We start from the raw sequence: 24028 nt of genomic DNA, 5'->3' as shown, positions 1-24028 counted from the left end.
CAAGACTCAAGCTAAAAGAGAAAGTCTATTTAGAAAGCCGCAGAGGTAGATTGAGTGAGTGGTAGGAAAATGGGCTCAGGAAACAAGTTAGAGGCAAAAGGAGAGGCCATGTAGCTTAGGAGAGAGGAAGGTATTGCTAATATGCCTGGGCAGGGGTGGGGGCAGGGGAGGAAGGGGAAGGAGAGAGGGATGGGAAAGGGCTGGGTGTGCTCCTGGAGGGACAGCGCTGGGTCCTTCATCCTAATGGTTCCAGGGAGGGTATTTTAGGAACGGTCCCAGGGGAGCATCTCCATAGACTCCGTGTCAGCTTTCCAGGCGTGCCCTCTCAGGATCTCGGTCTCCACGGACTGGTCAGCACCAGGGCAGGAGTCCTGGGTCACTGAGCTGGCCCTGAGGTCAGGCTTGTCTGGTTGTGCTGCTTTTCCAGGCCCTGAGCTGAAACACAACTGAGGCCTAAATGCATTGATGTGGGTCAGAACCACATTGCCCTGGGGGCTTAATGCTTAAGGGCTATTCTTTGGCTCCCTTTTCATTCCCCCTCTAAGGGATGGGGGGTCTAACCCACATGATTAGCAACATGCGAGGGGAGGAAAGGTCACTTGGGGGTGAGGTCCTTGTTTTCCCAGTTTCACCCACTGCTAGGCACCAGGGGCTTTCCACCCTGGTGACCTTTGTACCTGGTCCATCGTCCTTGCTCTGCTCATGCCTCTCTAGCTGCCTCCAGAAGCATGGGGGTTTTCTTTGTATGAGGATGGAAGCTGATAAAGGGACCAAGGACAACATTTTGGGAAATCGGGCATGTTTAAGCAGCACCTAGAGAGAAGTCAGTTAAGGAGACTAAGCAGAGATGGAAAAGCTAGCAACTGCAACCTGGGCTATTCTAATAATTTAATACCTATACCCCCAGGCTAAGTGAACTGAAAAAATAAAAAGTATTTTCAGAAGCACCAATCAGAAAGGATATATGCACCCCTATGTTCATAGCAGCACAATTCACCATAGCTAAGATTTGGAAACAGCCTAAGTGCCCATCAGCAGATGAGTGGATTAAAAAACCGTGGTACATCTACACAATGGAATACTACCCTGCTATAAAAAAGAAGGAACGTTTAACATTTTCAATACCATGGATGGAAATGGAGAGCATTATGCTAAGCAAAATAAGCCAGTCGGAGAAAGATAAATATCACATTATCTCACTCATATGTGGGATATAATGATAAAAATAAACTGATGAACAAGAATAGATTGATCTAGAGACAAAAGGTAGGGGTGGGGGGGTTAGAAAGCAACCATAGGACTTGTATGCATGCATATTAGCATAACCAATGGACACAGACACTGGGGCGGTGGGGGCTTGCCCAGGCTGGGAAGGAATGGGGGAGGGGTTCAATTGGGGAAAAAGGAGACATGTGTAAAACTTTAGACAATAAAACATTTTTTTCGTTATGATAGGACAGATAAAATATATATTTGCCACCTATCTAGAGCATTCTAGTAAATTAGAATTTACTTAGAATTTACTTAGTAAATTGTAATGAACAGTAAAATTCAAGAAAACTTAACCACTGATTGATTGACCCACGAGCTAAAATAAACAAACAAAATCCAGGTAAGGAGGCTGAGGTAGCTAGATGATACCTTAACTTGCTTCCAGCTCTAATCTAAGGTGTTTCCAGAGATCAAAAATAGTGAGATGGATTTCTTAAATAGAGTTACTCAAGAGCAAACCCTGAAGTAATGATACCTATTTCCTAATGAATACTGGCTAGGGACAATCTAAGGTCATACAGCGGGCACTGGAATGCCCAAGGTCATAAAGGAGGCGCTGGCTACTTTTCCAGTCCCTGTCATGAGTAGTTTGATTCGTCATTGATGCACTCTGACTGGCGTCTGGTGTCACGTCACTGGGAATGGCATCCATCTGTACCTCACCTAGCCAGCCTCTCCTTCCTCTGTGCCTTTGAAGTGGCTCATCAAGCAGCCAACTCCTGCATCCCAAAGGTATCCTTCCCTCCTGCATCCCAAAGGTATCCACCGCTGCAGGGGCTGTGTGGCGAGTCTGGACTCTCTAAGGAGGGGCCTTTACGGTGCCCTATGCATTAGGGAGCCAGAGACTTTTTTTCTACCAAAATTTTTAAAAAGGCAAAATAAAAAGAAAAAGAAACCTTTACTTATAAAAAAGCCGAATGTCTTCCTTACAAAGGGCATTTACTTTAAACTATATAATCAAGTAACACTGGTGTAGGACGAGTCAGGAATCGCACAAGCCCTGTCATCTCCGTCTCTGACTCTTGCAAACATCTGTGCCAGGCGCTGTGCTAGTCCCAGTGACACTGACAGTGACAGACAACCCTAGGGAGACCTTCCGCGATCCTCAGGGCGGGAGCTGAGCATTCCCTTAAAGTAGGGGTGTCGAACTCAATCAGAGAAGGGGCCAAAATCTAAAATCCAGCCTAAATCGCGGGCCGAATGGTTTACTGAACAGTCATAAACTGTCATTGTGATGGAAACGCAGCGGAGTGCAGTGATGACAGCGCGGTGCGGGCCACATTGCAAGGCCTGGCGGGACGGATTTGGCCCGCGGGCCTTGTGTTCCTTAAAGACTGATGATTCCGGTCCTGGAAAAGGACGGGCACCTGCCCTCTTTGGGTAGACTTGGGGACAAACCGCAAACACTCCGACACCCTAAACACAGCAGCTGCGCCACTTCCGGCCCTGGCTCCGCCCCAGCTGCAGGCCCTGCCCCAGCTGCAGGCCCCGCCCCCGATCCTGGCTCCGCCCCACCTGCAGGCTCCGCCCCTGGGCTCCCCACGCTCCCAGCAGGCGCCGCGCCCGTGGCCCCGCCCCGCCCCAGCGGTGGGAGCGATGGCGGAGCTGGACGTCGGCCGGCACTGCCAGGTGGAGCACTGCCGGCAGCGAGGTGATGGCGGAGTCCGCCAGCTCTGCCCACGGACCGGGGCGGCGGGAGGGCGGCCTGGGCGGAGCGTCTCTGTGGGAGGCGGACGCGTGGCCTCCGTGGCATGGAACCCATGGGAACCCGGACACACCTGGGCGTGCACCTGGTTTCAGGGCGCTCGCCGCTCACTCCGGCCCTGGCACTGCTCCTCTTGCCCCACCTTCAGCGTAGCCCGCTGCTGCCGGCGGAGGCCGCGGGGAGTGAGTGCTAGCCTGGGTCCCTGGGCCCCTCCCGCGTTGTTACCGGCTTCCCCAGGGGGCTCTGCCCTCCGGCTGCCCCCGGGTGATGGTCTCCCAGCTCGGGCCCTTGTACTCCGACTGTCACCAGCCGCCACCACCTACAAGCAGCTGGTTAGCTAGGACCGCGTTCACTCTGGAACTAGCGGCCCTTCAGAGCATTAATAACAGTGGAGCCCTGTCCCCTGAGCCGAGGCCCGTGGCCGCACAGCCCGCAGCCGTGCAGGGGGTGGCCCGGCCTTCGCGAGTTCCTGACACGGACAGCGCACCGCACCGCACCGCAGGCTCCGTCCTGGTCCCTGGGTTTGGCATGTGCGCTGTCCCCTGTGGCCTGGGTCCCTGGTTTGGCATGTGCGCTGTCACACGTGGCCTGGGTTCCTGGTTTGGCATGTGCGCTGTCACACGTGGCCTGGGTCCCTGGTTTGGCATGTGCGCTGTCACACGTGGCCTGGGTCCCGGGTTTCGCATGTGCGCTGTCCCCTGTGACCTGGGTCCCGGGTTTCGCATGTGCGCTGTCCCCTGTGACCTGGGTCCCGGGTTTCGCATGTGCGCTGTCCCCTCTGGCCTGGGTCCCTGGTTTCGCATGCAGGAGGTGGAAATGGGTGTCCTCACGTTGCAGCTTCAGTCCCTGGTGGCAGGCACCAAGTCACTGTTGAGAGGACTCAGGCTCAGCCGGATCAGTGGGAGTGCCCGCTGATAGTGCACCTGCTGTGCCCCGGGCGAAGGACAGCGTCCCCGCTGGGCCCTGGTTGCTTCCAGGCTCTCCCTTCCACGGCGGGCCCAGCCCTCCCGCAGCCTCCTTGCACTCTTTCATGTGGAAGCTTAGCCGGAGGTTTTTCCTATGAGTTATGTGCCTGATAAGTCCGCCTCATCTACGCCTGTGAGATGCTCGGCTTCCTTGCCAACCTCAGGGGTCTTCTAAAGTGTAAGTGTCTGAAGTGAGGCCAAGGCCTCACTCTTGGACTGGTGGGCAGCAGTTAAAATTTGGAGTGTGAGTATTGAAATTTTTGTTAGCTTCCTGATGGATAGAAAGATGGTGTCAGGCACCAGGAAATTACCTTGATTTCACTCTCCCCCCTGAGTCCTCTTGGTTTGTATCTAATGTTTACATAGCCTAGAAGTCTCAAAATACCAAATGGATACTTTTTTTCCAATTTGAAAGAGACACCAGCAGTTTCTGTGTCTGTCTCACTGACAAATGCATACACACTTTCCTGTATGAGACGCTCATGGAGTCATGCAGCCAGAGCCGCAGGGACTGTTCCCTGATCCCGTTCTCAGGTGAAGGAAGAAATGTACTCTTGGCCCACAGCACAATTACCCAGGGTCTCTTTCGGTTATAAGATCCTTTCTTTCTGTTTCAAGTTAGATGACCTGCAGGAAGAGATCTTTGGGGGGAAATTGTAGCTCTCTCTAAAGGGCAGTATCTTTTTTTTTTTTTTTTTAATATATTTATTGATTTTTTTCAGAGAGGAAGCAAGAGAGATAGAGAGTTAGAAACATCGATGAGAGAGAATCATCAATCAGCTGCCTCTTGCACACCCCCTACTGGGGATGTGCCCAAAACCAAGGTACTTGCCCTTGACTGGAATCGAACCCGGGACCCCTCAGCCCGCAGGCCGATACTCTATCCACTGAGCCAAACCGGTTTCAGCAAGGGCAGTATCTTTTGTTTTCATGTTGTAAAAGTGGTGTGATTAGATATAACCAGTCTTATTTTGGTTGTAATTTAATATGAAGTGCATTGAAAACATTCTAAAGAGTAACTGATGGTATCCGTGGTTAATAGTTTTCATATCTGGGAATGGATACTTCCATGTGTTTTACAAAAATTCTGTTCCTAATGTAGTTATTTATGTAGTTAGTTAATACTAACTTAATTGTTCCTCAACAGTAAGGAAAAACACAATTCAGGATTAAATTTTGCAGTATTAATCCATCAATCTATTGAATTCCTGGACTTTATTTAAAAACATCTCCACCTAGTCACCACAATATTTTTCTCAGAGTCTATTCAAGACAAATTAAGTGTTGTAATTGTCTTATGAATTATATTGATAGTTGCTTTCTAACTATTCATACTTTTTATGTATCGATATATCATTTGGTCTTTATAATTACCCTGTGAAGTAGATATAGCATAAGGTATAGATATACATACACACTAGAGGCCCAGTGCATAAATTTGTACAAAGGGAGTGTTGTTCTTCAGCCCAGCCTGCACCCTCTCCAATCTGGGACCCCTCAAGGGATTTCTGACTGCCCAGTTAGTAAACTGGCAGTTGGACATCCCTCTCACAATCCAGGACTGCTGGTTCCCAACTGCTCACCTGCCTGTCTTCCTAATTGCCCCTAACTGCTTCTGCCTGCCAGCCTGATAACCCCTTAACCACTCCCCTGCCAGCCTGAATGCCCCTAGCTGCCCTCCCCTGCAGGCCTGGTCCCCCCTAACTGCCCTCCCCTGCAGGCCTGGTCACCTCTAACTGCCCTCCCTTGTAGGACTGGTCCCCCCAACTGCCCTTCCCTGCAGGCAGTCACCCCCAACTTCCCTCCTCTGCCAGCCTGCTCACTCCTAACTGCCCTCCCCTGCAGGCTTGATTGCCCCCACTACCCTCCCCTGCTGGCCATCTTGTGGTGGCCATCTTGTATCCACATGCGGGCAGCCATCTTGTGTGTTGGAGTGATGGTCAATTGCATATTATTCTTTTATTAGATAGGATACATATACATACAGACTTATATACATACCTAATAATAGCTCTGGTTGTGTGTGTAAATATTGGGTCGGCAACTAAGTAATTGCGGATTAAAAAAAAAAAGAATTTTTTCATGGAACTAAATAACTTTATTCTGTATGTATTGCCCATTTTGATCAATGACCTTTTGCCATCTTTCAGGCAGCATCATAATCCCACATTCAAAAAACTTCTGGTTTTTATTAGCAAAAAACTGATTCAGGTACGATTTGACATCATCATCATTATTGAAATTTTTACCATTCAAGGAGTTTTGTAAAGATCGAAACAAAAAGTAATCAGATGGTGCAAGGTCAGGACTATATGGTGGATGTGGCAAAACATCCCAACCAAGCTCCATTAATTTTTGCCGAGTGACCAAAGATGTGTGTGGCCTTGCATTGTCATGATAGAATACAACACCTTTTCGATTTGTCAATTCGGGCCGCTTTTCTTCAACTGCATTGTTTAATTTCGTTAGTTGTTCAATGTAGACATCAGAATTGATCGTTCGGTTGGGTGGTAAGAGTTCAAAGTAGACAATTCCTTTGTAATCACACCAAACTGATAACAAAACCTTCTTTTGATGAATATCAGCTTTTGATGTTGTTTGAGTTGGTTCACCTGGCCTGCTCCACGATCTTTTCCGCTTGATATTGTTGTAAACAACCCATTTTTCATCGCCAGTTATCAGTCGTTTTAAAAATGGATCATTTTCATTACGTTTCTTTAGCAAATCGCAGCTGCTAATGCGTTGCGTTAACTGTGATTCTTTCAGTTCGTGAGGAACCCATGTATCGAGTTTTTGAACATAGCCAAGTTGTTTTAAGTGATTTTCAATGCATGTATGTGATACATGAAGCTTCTCTGCAATCTCACGTGTTGTACTGTGACAGTCCGAATTGATTATTGCTTTGATTAGGGCGTCATCAACTTGAACTGGACGACCAGAGCGTTTTTCATCTTTGAGTAAAAAATCACCAGAACGAAATTTGGCAAACCAATTTTGACACTGCCGTTCTTTTAAGGCTTCGTCACCATAAACAGCACATAACTTTTTATGAGCTTGCGATGCATTTTTCCCTTTGCGGAAATAAAAAAGCAAAATATGACGAAAATGTTCCTTTTGATTTTCCATTTTTCAACGAACGCCAAACGAAAACTACAAAACAGATCAAAAAACTTTTTTTACTGATTAACAGCTGAATAGCCAACTATCAAATAACAAAATGTGTTTTACATTTGTACTACGTCTGCAAACCTAAAAATTCAACTGAAGCCATATATGTGTGAAACCCGCAATTACTTAGTTGCCGACCCAATATATTTATAAGATCTCCAAAGCTCTACTGTTAAGTAACTTGCTTAGTATTGCTAAATTAGTAAATAGTGGAATCAGAATTGAAATCAGGTTTTTCTCTTAAAATTCAGGAATTTTGCAAAATGCAGTCCTCAAAAGCAATACCTACTAAGTCTGGGAAACAAAAACAAACTGAAAAAACAGAACATTTTTTTGGATTTAACATGCTACTCTAAGTAACATTTGTTTCCTGATCATCTAGTAACATTCTCCAGAGGACATAAGGTTGTGATGGCGTTTGTTTACCTGCTAGATTAGGATATTGGCAAAAAGGAAAGTTCCCGGATGGAGGTGGTGCAGTACTTGCAGATTCTCTATGCTTCAGAAAACGAAATCAAAACCCAATACTGACCAGTACCTATAACACTGTCCTTCAATTTTAGATTTTCTTCCATTCGTATGTGATGGTTGTTCAGGAACATTTTGGTAAGTTATATTTTTGTACAGGATTTGAGAGTAACTTTGATGTTTGTAATATGAACAGCAGAATTATGTAAAATAGCTCTTACTTTAGCCATTGATATTAATGTTCATTATGGTAAAATGAACACTTGGAAAAAATAGACTAGTCATAGGCTCTGATTTCTTGTGCATATATTTAGCTAATCTTTATTTTTTATTTTATTTTTTTAAATATATTTTATTGATTTTGTACAGAGAGGAAGGGAGAGACATAGAAAGTTAGAAACATTGATGAGAGAGAGTCATCAATCAGCTGCCTCTTGCACATCCCCTACTGGGGATATGCCCGCAACCAAGGTACATGCCCTTGACCGGAATCAAACCCGGGACCTTTCAGTCCTCAAGCCAACGCTCTATCCATTGAGCCAAACTGGTTTCGGCATATTTAGCTAATCTTTAAACTTCTTAGATGGCATTATCTGTGTGATTTTTCTTTAAATATATTTTTATTGATTTCAGAGAGGAAGGGAGAGGGAGAGAGAGATAGAAATATCGATAATGAGAATAATTGATTGGTTGCCTCCTGCACCCCCCCCACTTCTACTCCCTCGGGGATTGAGCCTGAAACCCCAACATGCACCAGGACCGGAATCAAACTGGGACTTTCCGATTCATAGATCAACACTCAACCACTGAGCCACATTGGCTGGGCTGTTTGTGATTTAGTATGTAAAAGTTGTATTTGTGTCTTAATTACAAGGAAAGAACATATCCACAATATAAAAAATGTGGAAAATATCCAGTTAATGATTATACTCTTTATTTTAATTAATAAAATTAAAGTTATGCATATTTTAAAATTAGAACTAGAGCACATTTTTGATCTTTTATTATTGATGGTTTTTAAGAAATAAAAGGAATCAAAAGATTTTTTTTTACCAGTTCACACACCTGAAAGCACTCAGAGTGAAGGTAATTTAGAGTGGCGAACTGTTTTTTCTCATATGGAAGTTGAACAACTATGTTTTAAGCCTTTTGAGGCAATAGATGCTCTATCTTTGTCTGGTATTTCAGCTTATCCTTATTTGTAGAGTTCTTAATGTAGCATAAATGTAATCTTAAGGATGCTAACAACTGAAATATCTCAGATTATTGCAGTTATCCTTATATTATTTAATTGCATTTAAGTAAACACTATTTTTTTTTTTAATTATTTAAGCCTTGAGCACAGAAGCAAAGAGTCACACGGCTGTTCTGAGGTATGTTAATAGTTCTCTCTAATAACTCACATTTGTATTTATGTACTTTTCTTCCAATTTTTTAAAATGGATTTTTATTGATTTCAGAGGAGAAGAGAGAGAGAGAGAGAAACATTAATGATGAGAGAGAAGCATTGATTGGCTGCCTCCTGCACGTCCCCTACTGGGGATCTAGCCCTCAACCCTGGCCTGTGTCCTCACTGGGAAACTGAACTGTGATCTTCTGGTTCAAAGGTCAACACTCAACCACTGAGCCATACCAGCTGGGCTTTTTCCAATTTTGAAGAGGTTTCAAACCAGCCAGTGTACAGCAGATTAAAATTTGGCATACTAAGCTAATTATGCAAATTATTGTTTTTGCTTTATATTCTTTCTTCTCAGTTTTTTAAGAAGTTAATCTACTTGGTATTTATACTTTTTTAGTCTCATAATTCTTATTTCTTTACACTCCGGTTCTGTTTGGGTGGCCGCTTGCAGCTCTAGGCTCCCTGTTTGCCGATCCGAAACGGACTTGCCGCCCTCGTGCACCCCTGCCAGTGTCCTCCACTCGTTCCTTTGCGCTGGTGCCTGGTGGTAAAATCTGGTGACAGCATATTGTTCTGGCTCAGCCTTAGACCACCTGGAACAAACCTGTGGTCCCACCACGTCCAGTCTAATTCTGACCGCGTGGGGAGCTAAAAAGTGGCTGGTAGACAGAAACCAAAATGTCTGTGTTACTGCTAAAGGACAGGGAGAATGGTAAGGCTTGGTGAGGAGAGCCCAGTAGGTCTGCAGAGAACGCCAGGATTAGGCACACAGCCTCCTCCTGGACTCCCAAGTTCGGTTCCAAGAGGAAAAAGAGAGAGCTGAGCCCACTTTCTCACATGTGACAGTCAGACAAGTGCCCTACCTCCCTCCGGTCAGGAGAGGCGGGAAGTTAAAATGAATTCTCTCTGTTTGGAAGGAAGCGTCTGCCTCACACTTTGCAGGGGACATATTCCTGCTCAGTGTTTGCCAAGCACAGAGACTTTACCTCTGCTCTCTGTTATAGAAAATGAAGGTTAAATGGCTACAGTCACAGTCTGGCCCTGCGAAGTTTAGTGATTTATTTGAGGGAACTAAAAATTAACCAATTTATTGGTGTTACACAGAGTTAACTGGGAGAAAAATTCCATTTAAGTCACAGAAACATGCTGATGTTTTTTATGCAACTTGTAAATCTGCCCTGTGCTGTCCTTTTTCTTATGATACCATTTGATTTTCTTTTAATGTCTCTCAATTGGATCTCAATTAAATAGTGAAGAAAAATCATTTACCTTGAGACTGTGGGAACAAATTTGGAAAAATAGTTGACTCATTTCCAACAAGATGCAGCTATTGTTTATATGGAAGAGTGTCTTTGATTGTGGATTTCAAGCAATTATGTCTCTAAATTCTAGAAACGTAGTAGTTATTTAATACCCTTCCCCATTTTCAAAAGTTCACTTTAAGCCCCTTCACTTTTATGAAAGACCCACATTAGTATCTGTTTGTGCTAACCTAAGGAGATCCAAAAAGGGTTTCACTTTTACAGAAAAGGGGAGAAGTGAAAACAGCATTAGCGCTTGTTTTGCAGTGAGCCATTCGCTGCACAGGCAGCTCGCCCCGAGCTGTGAGAGCGGCGCTCCAAGCTCCTTCCCCGGCACCATGCTCAGCATCTCGGCGTTAGGGCTCCCAGCTTTCAATCGTGTCTGAGCATCTGGGAGACCCCCTTTGGGGTCTGGGAACAGTGAAGACATTTTCCATGTAATTAATGGTAATTGCGCCATTTCGGTGTATGTAGTTTTATAGGTAGGAATGCTCAGCTACTTTTGCATAGTGGGGGACACCTGTAGTCAGAATAGACTGGTGGATCTGGATTTTTCTTTCATCTTATAAAATCTCATCTTTTTCTGATGTAATGTTTGCTGGAAATAGAATATGAAACAAACCATTGTGAGCAGTATATCATTATGAAAACTGTCTTTAACCCTCTGTATCATGGATAAACATAATTTTTTAAATATAATTTATTGATTTTTACAGAGAGGAAGGGAAAGGGATAGAGAGTTAAACATTGATGAGAGAGAAACCCGGGACCTGGGCTTTCCTCTGGCTGCCAGCTGCCCCCTGCACACCTCCTATTGGGAATGTACCTGCAACCAAGGTACATGTCCTTCACCGGTATTAAACCTGGGATCTTTCAGTCTGCAGGCCAGTGCTTTATCCACGGAGCCAAACCGGTTAGGGCGATAAATGTAATTTTAAGTGCTCATTTATATATACTTAACTACTTAAAACTGGTGTAGAAAATAGTTAAACTTGCCATTGAGGACTGGTGTTGGGGTGACTCCCTGAGCATGTTAGTATGGGGCATCTTTGTGTTGGACCGTTACAAAGTAGAAGACTAAAATTATAAAGAGTAACTCAATAGTCACGTTAACTTGATTTAGAAGATAAATATACCACAGTAGGAAGATTATAAAAATGTATAACAGTCAACACAATAATCTTTTCTCACACAAAAATTTAATCTGTTTTGTGGGAGCATCTAAGTTGCTCTTATAAGTTAAAGTAGTAGTAATATAAATCCTGCCTTCCAAAATAGGTTTGTTGACTTATTGTCCATGTGAAATATGCCAATTTCTCCCTTTTCACATTTTCAGGTGTCTGTAGTCAAGGAGAGGCTGAAGTCAGATACATATGCATCTTACCCATGTGCGTTCAAGGGCTGTGCTGAGAAAGAGCTTGTACCAGTGACCTGTCCTCACTGTGAGAAGAACTTTTGCCTGAGGTGATCACTCAGATCATCCCACTCTGTGTATCGCTTTAATTTGTATGCAAGTACTTGAACTGGTGTCACTCTTCTGCTCACAGACACCGTCACCAGTCAGATCATGAATGTGAAAAACTGGAACTCCCTAAGCCGCGCATGGCTGCCACTCAGAAACTTGTTAGAGACATTATTGGCAAGTACCCAGGAAACTTGTTTCATTGCTTTCTGTATTGCTATCTACCTATTATTGTAGTTCCCAAGCTCCTGCTGCTTGTGTCTGCTTTTCAGTATGGAAGGCATTGCTAACGGCCCCTGTGGGCTGCAACTTGCAATCTATTTTGATGATATTCTTGCAACAGTATTCTCACAAGGCCGGATGTTTTCCTGCTCGGCCACTCAGATTAGCTGGTTAACCATCACAGCTAGAAATGGTTCCACAGGGCTAAAGTAGTAGTTTGTAGTCTCTAAAGACTAAACGTTAAGCCTAGTCTACTGTCCTAAGAATGCTATTACAATCTGAGGTAGCAGGAAAGAATCTCTCTATATAAAAAAGCATAATGTGCTAATTACACTGGACAACCTTCTGGATGAAGCGGGGTCTTCAAGGGAAGCCCAGGTCCCGGTGCCTGCTGGCAGCCAGAGAGAAGCCCAGGTCCCGGGTCCCCGGTGCTGGAGAGAAGCCTGGTTCCCAGGTGACAGAGGGAAGCTAGTGCTGGCAGTCAGGGGAAGGAAGATCTACTCTTGAGTGAATTTCATGCATCATGCCTCCAGTATATCTCTATACAGTAAACCAGTCTCTGCTAACATGTTAGTTCAGCAGAATTTTCATTCTTTGTTAAGGACACTACCTTTAATAAAATCTTCTATAACCAAAACTTAAAGTTCTCTGTAGAAATGTTAGTGATTAAATCAGCTTAAGTTGAAAAGCAGCACCATGCTAAGGGTTTTGATGTGGAGATTGTCAATATTTTAAATATAATAAAACGTACGCATTACGTTGTCTCTATGGAGCTTCATTGTATGTAGTTTATGTTTGTTTCAGAGCCATAAAAAATTAATTGTGGAGGATAGGCCAAGACCCACCCCTGTGCTCACTGCAGCCTTGCAACCCACAGTTCCTTTCAAGGTGCAGGAATTCATGCACTGGGCCCCTAATAGTCAATAAAAGTCTAGAAAATATAATGTAAAAATTATGTGTTTATAAGTTTATTTTTATTTCTTAGATTCCAAGACAGGAGAGACAGTGAATAAGCGACGTAAGGGTGCAAAAAATAGTGCAACAGCTGCCAAGGTAGCACTGATGAAGTTAAAGATGCATGCTGCCGGGGAGAAGTCACTGCCCCAGGTGGGTCTTGGAGACTTTGAAAAACAAGATGTTTACAAACGGTTAAAGCCCCTCTCTGCTCCTCCCTCCCATCTCATAACAACTAACCTGAACCTGATGTGTGTATTTCCTAGTGTTACAAGTGTGTAGCTACATAAAAAATGGTACATCATTTTGTGAGATTTTCACTTTATAGAAATGGCAGGGAGCCATACGTATCCTTCTTCAGCTCTTTTTTCTTTTTCACTTGGCATCATGTTTTTAGCATTTATCCACATTGACACATTTAGTCTAGTTTGTTCATTGTGATAACTGCATATCCCATAGTATGAACATACAACATTTATTCATTCTTGTGATGAACAATATTCAGAATTTTTCCAAGTTTTTTTGTTACCAGTATTATATATTGTTCAACAGTGAATGTCCTTGTGTGTATATAAATAACATCTCACTAGGACAGTTTCTTTAAAAAGCCGTAATATAATTTGCATTTTATACAGCAACCCAGTACATAAATACATACATACATACCTTAACACAGTTTTACCTAACCTTACACTGGTGTTTTCTATTTTGTTTTAAAGAATACTGATTTTATAACCCCTGAAGGATTGAGACCCTCAGATTGAAACATGCTCCCTAGGGAAGATATGGAGAAATGGAACATCTGGGTCCTGGGCTTGGCTTATCCTCAGGTTTCCTGGATACTGTCAACTTAGTGCTCAGTGGCTGTGCTAATTTTTCTTCTTCCCATCTGAGGGTTTCAGTGTTTATTGCCAACACTGGGTGTTATTCATTGTTACCAATCTGATAGATATGAAGTTATTGATATGTCTCACTGAGGTTTAAAGGTAAATTTCCCTTTTAACAATTAAAGTGCAGGTATTTTGCATGAGTTTGTTGGCTATTGACTTTCCTCTGTGAATTATTTGTTCATATCCTTTGCCTATATTTTCTGTTGGGTAGTTGCACATTTTTTTTTTTACTCTAGAGGTTCTGAATTTTTTACTACATGTTTTGCACATTTCCTCTCTCAATTTGTGGTTTGTCTTCTCTTTGTTTTTTATCTCTTGAGTGGTCCATACTTTTAAAATTTAAATGTTCAGCCAAAACCGGTTTGGCTCAGTGGTAGAGCGTCGGTCTGCAGACTGAAAGGTCCCGGGTTCGATTCCGGTCAAGGGCATGTACCTTGGTTGCGGGCACATCCCCGGTAGGGGGTGTGCAAGAGGCAGCTGGTCGATGTTTCTCTCTCATCAACATTTCTAGCTCTCTATCTCTCTCCCTTCCTCTCTGTAAAAAATCAATAAAAAAAAATATATATATATTTTTAAAATTTAAATGTTCAAATTTATTAGTGATTTCAAAATAAATTAAGATATTTTCTTACATTTTCCTTTAAAAGCTTTATTTGCTTATTTTGTGTAGCTCTTTATTCCATTTAATTGTAAGTAGAAATAAAGATTTACACACACACATACCTGAACTGGTTACCTATGACCATAAATTAAGGTACTGAGAGTTCACCCTTGTATTTATACCTCAGTCTCCTACCATATAGTACACGTGGGACTAGTTGGGAATGTCTGTTCATCTTTGCATCAATGTCAAAGTGGCTTATTATCATAGCTGTGTAAGAAGCAGGACACATTTCTCCAACTTACTTTTTGCTTTCCACTGTGTCTATTCTTGGCTCTTTATTCTTTTGTAAAAATTGTAGGATCACTTTGTCCTGTTCTATGAAATTGTGATTGATAGGAATTATACTGAATTTTCTATTAGAACAATTTACCTCTTTAGAATTGTGACTCTTCTCATCCTATCCATGTTTGTAGTCTATTGTTCCAATTTTTCTTTAGGTCTTCTTTTCTGTCTTTAAATAACATCTGTAATGCTTACCATCCATATCTATATGTTTTTTCTTAATTATATTCTTAGGTTCTTCATAATTTTTGTTGCCATGTTAATAATAACTTTTTAAAAACTTAATGCTCCCTTAATTGGTTATGCTGGTTGTTGTTTGTTATTCTCTCCTGCAAAGAAACCTCTCGTTGTTCCCATAGTTTATAGGCTTTCTGGGATGTTTCCATGCAGTTATATTTTCTGCAAATGACAGTTTTGTGTTTTGATGTTTTCTTTTTCTCAAATTTTCTTTCCTCTTACTCCTGCTTTTCATCATTATTTGTCTTAATGCATGGGTTGAACTCTATGAACAGGACTGAATAATATAGGCATCTTCATCACAGTTCTGACTTTAATCCAAATGAGCCTGAAGTTTCAACATTAAATATTATCTTTATTGTAGGTTATTTTCAACCTATTTGTTTGGGTGTGTTTTTCAGGTAACTTTAATTTGATGTAGTTGCAAACACAAAATAGTAGCAAGAATAGTACAAATAATTTTTCTATATTTTTTACCCAAAGGTACCAGTTAATTACATTTTGCCTTTACTTGCTTTATCATTTGCAGTCTCTCTCTTTGTACATATGTCTACACATGTGCACCTGTTTTTGTATGTGTGTGCATACTAATTTTTTGTTTGCTTATCTATCAGTTTCTGAGGCAGGTATGTTAAAATCTGGAGCTGTGGTTTTGTCAGGTTTTTCTTGTAATTCTAATGGTTTTGCTGAGTTGTATCTTACCAGGTGTGTGGAATTCTCCATTGTTATATCTTCTTTATTAATTTTGCTTTTGATGCTATTTTGAATTATAATTTTATAATACTAGGGCCCAGTGCACGAATTCTTGCACCTTGAAAGGAACTGTGGGCTGCCAGGCTGCAATGGGCATAGGGGCAGGTCTTGGCTCATTCTCCACGCCGCCCCCCCCTCCTGCCAAGTCCCTCCCACCATGCCTTCCCCCGCCCCCCGTCAGGTCACCTATCTGCTGGAAGCCCCACTCCCATGCGCTGAGGGTGCCTGCCCCCGATGACAGCATGGAGCAATTGAGGCCAGTGCTGTCAGTGGGTATGAGCAGTGGCTGCTGCCCCGATCGCCCCTCAGGAGCAGGGGGAGGTGGAGAAGTCCTCAGGGGCAATTAGGGCTGGCAGCCACCACTCACACCCACTGACAGTGCCAAGTGATTGGGACCTGCGCTGGGCACTGGCAGCGGGTACGAGTGGCAGCTCTGGTGCTAGTTACAGGTGTGAGAGGGGCTGGTGCTGGCATCAGGTATGAGCAGGACTGGCAGTGGCAGCAGGTGTGAGCTTGGCAGGATTGAGGTACATGGAAGCAAAGAATTTTCAGTAACCACTAGAAGCTTGCCCCAATGTCAGCGACTGGTGCCCCCCCTTGGTCTGGTGCCCCCACTTACCTGCTCACCATCCTGCTGCGGCCAATGCCCAGCATGTTCTACACTTTCCCATCTGCTGCTGATGCCAGCCAGGTTCTGCATGTGCCCCCTGGTGGTCAGTGCACATCATAGTGACCCGTTGTTCAGTTGTTCCACCATTCTGTTTAGTTGCATATTAGGGTTTTATATATATAGATTGTTTCACTAGTTTTCTTTTGGTTAAGATTTAATTATTGCATCTTTTTTTTATCATGTTATGTTCACCTTTTCTATGTTGTTTTGTTTTAGGGTGTCTCTTATAAGCAGCATATTGCTGGACTTTGTTTTTCTAATCCAGTTTGCTAGTATTCCTCTTTTATAGGTGAGTTGGATACATTTATATATATTGTGATCACTGATACATTTGAATTTTATCTTCCATCTGATGATTTTTGCTCATCATCCTTATTTCTCTTTCCTGTCTTTTTTTATATTGATTGAATTTTCTATGTTTTCTTCTATTCTACTTTTTTAGAAACCATTGATTGTATTTTTCTTTTAGTGATTATCCTTACTATTTTCCTTTTCAAAAATCTTTCTTTAATGTTTTAAATTTGCAAAAGTAGTACACACTTTTAGCAAGTGTAACTATTAAGAGATGTGTAAAGGAAAAAGCAAACTTCCCCTTTAGGATTCATACTGGATTTGCATTACATGTTATTTATCAGTTTTGAGAGAAATAATGTTTTTATTATGTGGCCTTCCTATCCAGGAGCCTCCTGTGTCCTTCCAGTTATTCAGACCACATTTCTTGTCTTGCATAACATGCTTGTCTTCATTTAAGTCTCTTTCCTTATTTCTTTTTATTTCCAATTATTTTTGGGTTTTATTTCTGTTGTGAACAGAATATTTATGTCCACCTCTATTTTCAGATACTTACTGCTAATATAGAGAAAAGAGTCTTGATTTCTGTATATTCATCTGATTCAGCCACATCATCAAACTCTTAGGATTAATTTTAGAAGTTGCTTTTTCACCATTAGTGCCTTTGATTTCCTAGATATGCAGTCATACCACATTAGCAGGATAGCTTTTATTTTATAATAAGTATATTAGTTATTTCATTTTCTTCTACATTATCTAGAATCCCCAATATAAGGCATTATAGTAATGGTGATAACAGGCATGTGTTTATATATATTTTTTATGTATAAAATGAAAAACCAATTTTCCTCTTTAAAGTTACATCCTCTCAAATAGCACAGGAAGCTTGACATGCCTGTCCACTCGAATGTCTCCCACCCATCATCTTTGTTCATACATGAAGACTATTGTCACCAATATCTATGTAAATCTACACATTTTTTCAGTTTCTTCTTTCCTTAGGACTTACATTTATTTTTCTGAGTTCCATTCTTTGGTGATTCACTTAGAGACTTTGCAGGTAAACTCTTTTAGTCTTTCTTGTCTGAGAGTGCCCTATTTTACCTCCACTCGAGCTGCTTGTCTATCAGACTCTCACTTCCTTGGAGCTGCGTACAGGGGCCTCTGTGATCTGTTATAGGGGAAATATTTGCTGTCTCTTTATTTTTCAATCCTATATGGTTAAATGTCTTTTTTTAGTGGCTTTTAAGACTTTACCTGCGGTATTTTTCAATTTCAGTGCAATGTTTCTGGGCATGGATTTATTTTAATTGCCTAGCCTGGCCCTTGAGATACATTTAAAATTTTAACTTATGTCTTCATTTTAGAAAATTATCTCATTTTTCTCTGACTATTGCTGCTCCATCATTTCTTCTCTTCTGAAACTCTTGTTAGCTTCAGACATATTTGGGGACATAGTTTCTATCTTGCCGTCTCCTTGTGCTACATTCTAGATGAGTTCCTCAACTTCATTAAGTAAGCCTTTTTAAAAATATATATATATATTTTATTTACTTTTTACAGAGAGGAAGGCAGAGGGATAGAGAGTTAGAAACATCGATGAGAGAGAAACATTGATCAACTGCCTCCTGCACACTCCCTATCGGGGATGTGCCCACAATCAAGATATATGGCCTTGACCGAAACCAAACCTGGGACCTTTCAGTCTACAGGCCAATACTCTGTCCACTTAGCCAAACTGGTTAGGTCATCAAGTAAGCCTTCTTATGGAAGATTAGAGAAATTTATCCTGTTTAATCTTTTAATTTCAGAAACTGTGTTTTTTTATGTTTATATTTATTAGCTATTTATAGCTTTTATTTCTGCCTGTTTTTGGCTTCATAACTTCTTGCTCCTTTTTTATGGATATTATCCCTTAACTCAGTGGTTCTCAACCTTTCTAATGCTGCGAACCTTTAATACAGTTCCTCATGTTGTGGTGACCCCCAGCCATAAAATTATTTTCATTGCTACTTCATAACTGTAATTTTGCTACTGTTATGAGTTGTAATGTAGATGTCTGTGTTTTCCAATGGTTAGGCGGCCCTGCTAGCTGTTCTCAACTAGCAATTCCCACAGGTTGAGAACTGCTGTTGTAGAGCCTTGACTTGTCTCATTGTTAAATGTCTTTTTCACACTTAGTTATTTCCGTCCTGGGTTTGCTCTGACATTTCAGTTTACAGATTGTGCCTATTGGTCTTGAATAGGCACTCTCTTCTGGTCTCTCTCTGCCCACTCACCTTTCTGCATTTCTGTTCCCTTTGTGATCTTCAAGCATATTTATCTTTTTGTAGGCGAGGCTATATCCTTTAATATTTTCTTCTCATGTTTATACTCTTATTACTTTGATTTTATAGAGTTGGCCCAGAGTTTAAACTTCCAATGATTTCTTATCTTTTCTTTTAATCTCGTTATCTGTAATAACACACTCCACTGGTCTTCAACAAATCTAAACTCTTTGGTGCTGGAAATGGTCTTGAATCGAATGATTCCTAAAATAATTGTAATCTTTCCTCTCTGATTTAGAGATGCTCCTCTTATCCCAATAATTTCATTGTGACAGGAATTGGTCTGTAAAGCCAACTCTTTTTAAAGCAATTTTCAGGAATCAAGGAACACCTTTGCTTTTACTCTTTTCCCCCCTCTGCATTTATTAACTTAGCATGACAATACAACATGAGGAAGCATATAGTGTATAGCATACTGGAGGGACCATCCAAATCTTCTATGAAACTTGTCTTTTGTTTCTTTCTTTTTTTTTCTAGCTTCTTTATTCTCAAAAGCCCTGCTATCTCTAAACACGTTGTCCTTCATGTAGGAAGATGTGTTTTATGTCTTAGGGATCTTTCATTTGCAAATGAAGAAACTTGATACCAACTAGCTTAATGAAAACTTTGCCCCTCGTGTGATGGGAGCGGCGTTGATCTGGTCACCAGGATGACTGAGCTCCACGACAGATGCGGGAGAAAGAGCCCATTGTGTCCTTGACTTCCCTCTGTGTTGGGCCCATTCTTTCCCATCCCCAGGACTTTTTCATGTTGGCTCAGGAATGGTGGAGGGGCCTGGATGATAGATGTGAGCGATTCCAGGTTTAATCCAATACGCCTTACGATCTCAGGAGACAGAGAGCTGCCCTTCCCACCCCGGCCTTTGAGTGTAAAACCCAGGGAAGACCTCCGTTGGCTTTCCCAGGTCACATAACCTGTTTTTGCACAGGTCACCCTGGCCAGGTCTTGAGTCCTCTACCTATGCATTCAGGTGGCTGCTGGGCAACTCTGGCTGGTACTCCCACCACCAGTTTTACCATCAATGGGCAGTTCCTCGCTGACCAGGAGAAGAGAGGAAGTGACAAAAACAGCTGTCTAGTTCATGTAGGTAATCTACTGTAACTGTTTTCTTCCTACAGACGGAAAGAGTCTACTTGCAGGTGTTCTTACCCAAGGGGAGCAAAGAGAAGAGCAAACCCATGTTCTTCTGTCACCGATGGAGCGTGGGGAAGGTCATCGACTTTGCAGCTTCTTTAGCCAGTCTCAGAAACGACAATAACAAGTCCACGGCCAAGGTGCCAGCTGGTGGTAACTGCTCTGCCATAGGGGTTTAGGCTATGCTACACACACGTTTGTTGGTTACGCTACAGTGTGCCTCCCTTCTCTCTTAACAGAAGCTAAGGCTCTGTCACATGACTTCTGGGGAAGCGTTGCCCTTGGACCACACGCTGGAAGCCTGGATGGCCAGGGAGGACTGTCCTCTGTACAACGGCGGGAACGTCGTCCTGGAATATCTTAGTGAGGAAGAACAGTTCTTAGAGGATGTGGACGCTTACTTGGAATAGTCATTCAAGGATCCAATCCAGCAATCATGAGGAAAATTCTCTGTGAAGTCAGTTTCTTTTACTACAAATACTATAACTATTTTTTTTAAGTTGCTCTTACATTGTTTTTCATTATGTCATAATGCCCATTATCAGTTTTCTACAACTGAATTTAAATTTTTTGTTTTAAAGTTTAACTGTGAACTGACAGTTATTGGCACGTTACCACATTTAATTCGCTTTTATTAGGTGTGTAGCTCGTGGGGCTGTGCACTGTGGTTTGACTGAGACTGCTCCGTGTCACCTGACTCCGGAGCCGCACTGAGCGTTTAGACGTGGATCCTTTTGGGACCTTGGCGTTCTGAGGAGAGGAGGAAAGGTGCTCTAAGGACACCTGCATCTCCTCTTCCTGAGCAGGTGACAGGCAAGCGCAGCACTGTGGTGCCTGGGTGGGGCTGTTCCGTGTGCCTGCATCACAGCGTGGGCATTGGTGTGTGAACGTGAATCAGGAACCGAGGGCTTGTCTCATCCACTCTGCCGAGATTTTGGATGAGGAATCTCAGGCCTGGGGAGGAGAAGTGGTTTTCCTGCTATCACCTACCTGCTGTGGGGCATGGCTCTCCTCCTGGAAGTCACCGTCTGTGTGTGGGGTGGGGAATGGACTCAAACGAGAAGAAAGATGGGGAGCTCAACTCGATTGCAGTCTCTTATACCCACCAAAGCAAAGTACATGCCAAGAGTGACTATATTGTCCCTCACCAAAGGACAACTATATAGAGGGGACAGAAATTATTTCTGTTTGTTCATTGTCATGGACTTGCAGAGTGGCTTTAGGTTTAATTAAAGGAATAAATTCAGAATGTTCGTTTCATCTCTAATTTTTCATCATAATTTTCATGCAAAGAATGGAGATAACTTCTGAATTTCATCAGCTGCTGATACACTCATTTATTAGTGTGATTATTTGAGTACCTACTAAGAATAAGGATTTGATTCTGGTTTCCATGGTAACTACCGTGCAAAGCAGTGTGACAAGTACCAAATGAACAGATGGGTAGTAAGTATAGCTGTGTTCCAACAGCTCTTTTTCACAAACTGTACAAGCAGAAGTAGAAATAATCCTTAAATCTATTCCCAGATACCAGAAGTTTTCATACCAGAAGTTTTCATACACACGAATACCTTAGCATGTGCCATAATTACATGTGCCAGGGGATCAACACAGGTCTCATGATTCGGCTAAGGCTGAACATGGGAGAGAAGGTCCCAGTGGGGCTGAGCGGAGTGGAAGGAAGAGGCAGGAACTGAGTCCCGTGGAGGCGAAGGCGGAGCCGGCCTGGCAGTGATCAGGCGGGAAGGAGAGCCAGGGCTGGTGTCAGTGGGCGTCTGCGTCCGTGGCGAGGGAGGTCAGATTCCAGGTAGTGGCGGCTGTCTGGAAGGCCCAGGCACCAGCCTGCTCTGAGGCTCCCGGGACGGCTGCAGCATGAGCCGTCTCCTGAAGATTCAGCCTGTGGGCGAGAGAAAAGCCCGAGCTCCGCACTGCCCAGTGACTGACAGGACAGCTTTCGAGGACGTAGTTCTAGGCTCTCCATTGAGTATGCGCAATGAAATTTTAAGTTTTGCCTGTTCCCACCAGATCCAAGTACCTTTCCAACTAGATAGTCTTGCAGATGACTAGAATTATAAGTAGGAAACCCACACACAGCTTTAAATTCAGATACTGTGGCTATAACAACAGAATGTTACAAATGAGCTCCAGTTGAAATGTGATTATCCAGGAAAGGCGTGTGGCGGATAGATCATTAAACTTTTCTAGATGTGCCCGTTTTATTCCCTACAGATCTCCAGTAAGGGCTGGACCAGAGGGCCTGGTGAAGGGAAAGGGTGCAGATAGCAATCAGGAAGACAAAATGGCCCTGCCTCACACCAGGCTGTGATCTGGGCAGCAAAAGTTGGGAGCTAAAATACTTGCTCACATGCTGTACAGATGGCTTTGGTTTAGTGAAGTTTCTGTTTGCTTTTTGTCTTTTTAAACTAGGGACTTTCTCTGGGATTTCAACTGAGATACCAGACACATTAGTTCTGTTCTCCATTTTCAGCATCAGCCAATGTCTTGATGTGGTACATGGAAATACAACTTAAGAACTACAAATTCTATTGCATTTTTTAAAAGTTTAAAATTTTATTTTTTTAATTACAGTAAACATTCAGTATTATATTAGTTGTAAGTGTAAAGTCTACTGCATTTGAAAGACTGCGTAATCTACATAGGATAAGTAGAATTTTTAAAAACTTAAAAAGTGTCCAGTAAAATTGCCTTAACAATTTTTGAGGAACAAATGTTATAGTGTAAAAATACTCCAAACTGTCCTTCTTGCATAGAACACAGATTCTGCCTTGATTACAAGAAGGATCTGCTGAAGTAGGAATATATTCAGAGACTACCAGGTCTGTAGTTAATACAGGGTGTCCAACAAAATGTATATGCACTTTGAATGATTATAAAGGCAGTGTTTATTAAAAACAGTTATTTTTCAAAATTTAAAAGCATCTACAGAAATGCCTGGCTAGTGTGGCTCAGTGGTTGAGTGTTGACCCAGGAACCAAAAGGTCACGGTTCCATTCCCAGTCAGGGCATATACCTGGGTTGCGGGCTCAATCCCTAATGGGCGTGCAGGAGGCAGCTGATCGATGATGTTTCTCTCTCATCGATGTTTCTTTTTGTTGTTGTTAATATCACCAGAGGATATTTTTCTATTAATTTTTAGAATGGAAGGCAGAAGGAGAGAGAAACATCAATGTGAGAGAGGCACATCCTCCGCATGCTCCCTAACCAGGGCCCGGGAGCTGGCCTGCAACTGAGGTTCATGCTCTTGACTGGATTTGAACCCATGACCCTTCAGTCATAGGGCTGAGGCTCTATCCACAGAGCCAAACCGGCTGGGGCTCTCATCATTGTTTCTATCTCTCTGTCCCTCTTCTTCTCTCTCTCAAAATCAATACAAAAATATTTAAAAGAATCTACAGAAATGAATAAACTTTTTTGTCAGTGTCTGTTTTCAAACTGACCACCGTTCTGGGCCAGGCACTGATGATGACTGGAAGCAATGGAATCACAAACATCAAGAATCATTTCGTTCGATATCTGTGTGCCTTCAATTCATCAACTGTTGCCGGTTTTTTATCTTGAACTTTATCTTTTATGTATCCCATAAAAAGAAGTCTAGTGGCACTTAAGGATAAATTTTCTTTGTTCAAAGCTTAGCCTGGCTTCACCCATTATTCCAAATCAGTTAAACCTGAAAGGAAATGAAAACTAAGTGAGTTATCAGTTGTTAAAAGTATATATTCGTTTTTTGGGGACACCCTATAGTAAGTAGACAGTCACAGTGATTTTTGTTCTTTTCTTTCCTTTTTTTCTGCTTAGTATCTGAACCCCCTCTTGTTTGGGAATCCATCATTACGGGAGTATTGG

General features: G+C 42.5%; 1 protein-coding gene across 5 annotated transcripts; it reads left to right on the top strand.

Moving 5' to 3' along the window:
• The first annotated feature begins 2817 nt into the window (after positions 1–2817).
• On the top strand, positions 2818–21432 carry ZFAND1 (zinc finger AN1-type containing 1). Of its 5 annotated transcripts, none has more exons than XM_045581549.1 (9): positions 2818–2923; positions 7674–7716; positions 8912–8951; positions 11615–11742; positions 11826–11917; positions 12948–13069; positions 20149–20304; positions 20401–20621; positions 20971–21432. In XM_045581549.1, the coding sequence occupies exons 1-8, from the start codon at positions 2869–2871 to the stop codon at positions 20572–20574; spliced, it is 810 nt and encodes a 269-aa protein (XP_045437505.1). In that variant the 5' UTR covers positions 2818–2868; the 3' UTR covers positions 20575–20621; positions 20971–21432. The 5 variants fall into 5 exon arrangements, with proteins under 5 accessions (XP_045437505.1, XP_045437504.1, XP_036293191.1 ...); XM_045581548.1 differs by lacking the exon at positions 20971–21432 and adding an exon at positions 20803–20926; XM_036437298.2 differs by lacking the exon at positions 20971–21432 and having other exon boundaries at positions 20404–20926.
• Positions 21433–24028: the final 2596 nt, after the last annotated feature.

This window comes from Pipistrellus kuhlii, unplaced genomic scaffold, assembly GCF_014108245.1.
Source record: "Pipistrellus kuhlii isolate mPipKuh1 unplaced genomic scaffold, mPipKuh1.p scaffold_m20_p_14, whole genome shotgun sequence".
NCBI classification, from domain to species: domain Eukaryota; kingdom Metazoa; phylum Chordata; class Mammalia; order Chiroptera; family Vespertilionidae; genus Pipistrellus; species Pipistrellus kuhlii.
The sequence above is the reverse complement of the archived record's forward strand: the minus strand, read 5'-3'. Positions and strand labels throughout refer to the sequence as shown.

Excerpts from the sequence above, each read along its gene's own strand:
- ZFAND1 (XM_045581549.1), top strand. The coding sequence starts at position 2,869 with ATGGCGGAGCTGGACGTCGGCCGGCACTGCCAGGTGGAGCACTGCCGG. Across the intron at positions 2,924-7,673 it reads GGAGCACTGCCGGCAGCGAG|ATTTTCTTCCATTCGTATGT; the intron begins GTGATGGCGGAG and ends CTTCAATTTTAG. Across the intron at positions 11,918-12,947 it reads ACTTGTTAGAGACATTATTG|ATTCCAAGACAGGAGAGACA; the intron begins GCAAGTACCCAG and ends TTTATTTCTTAG.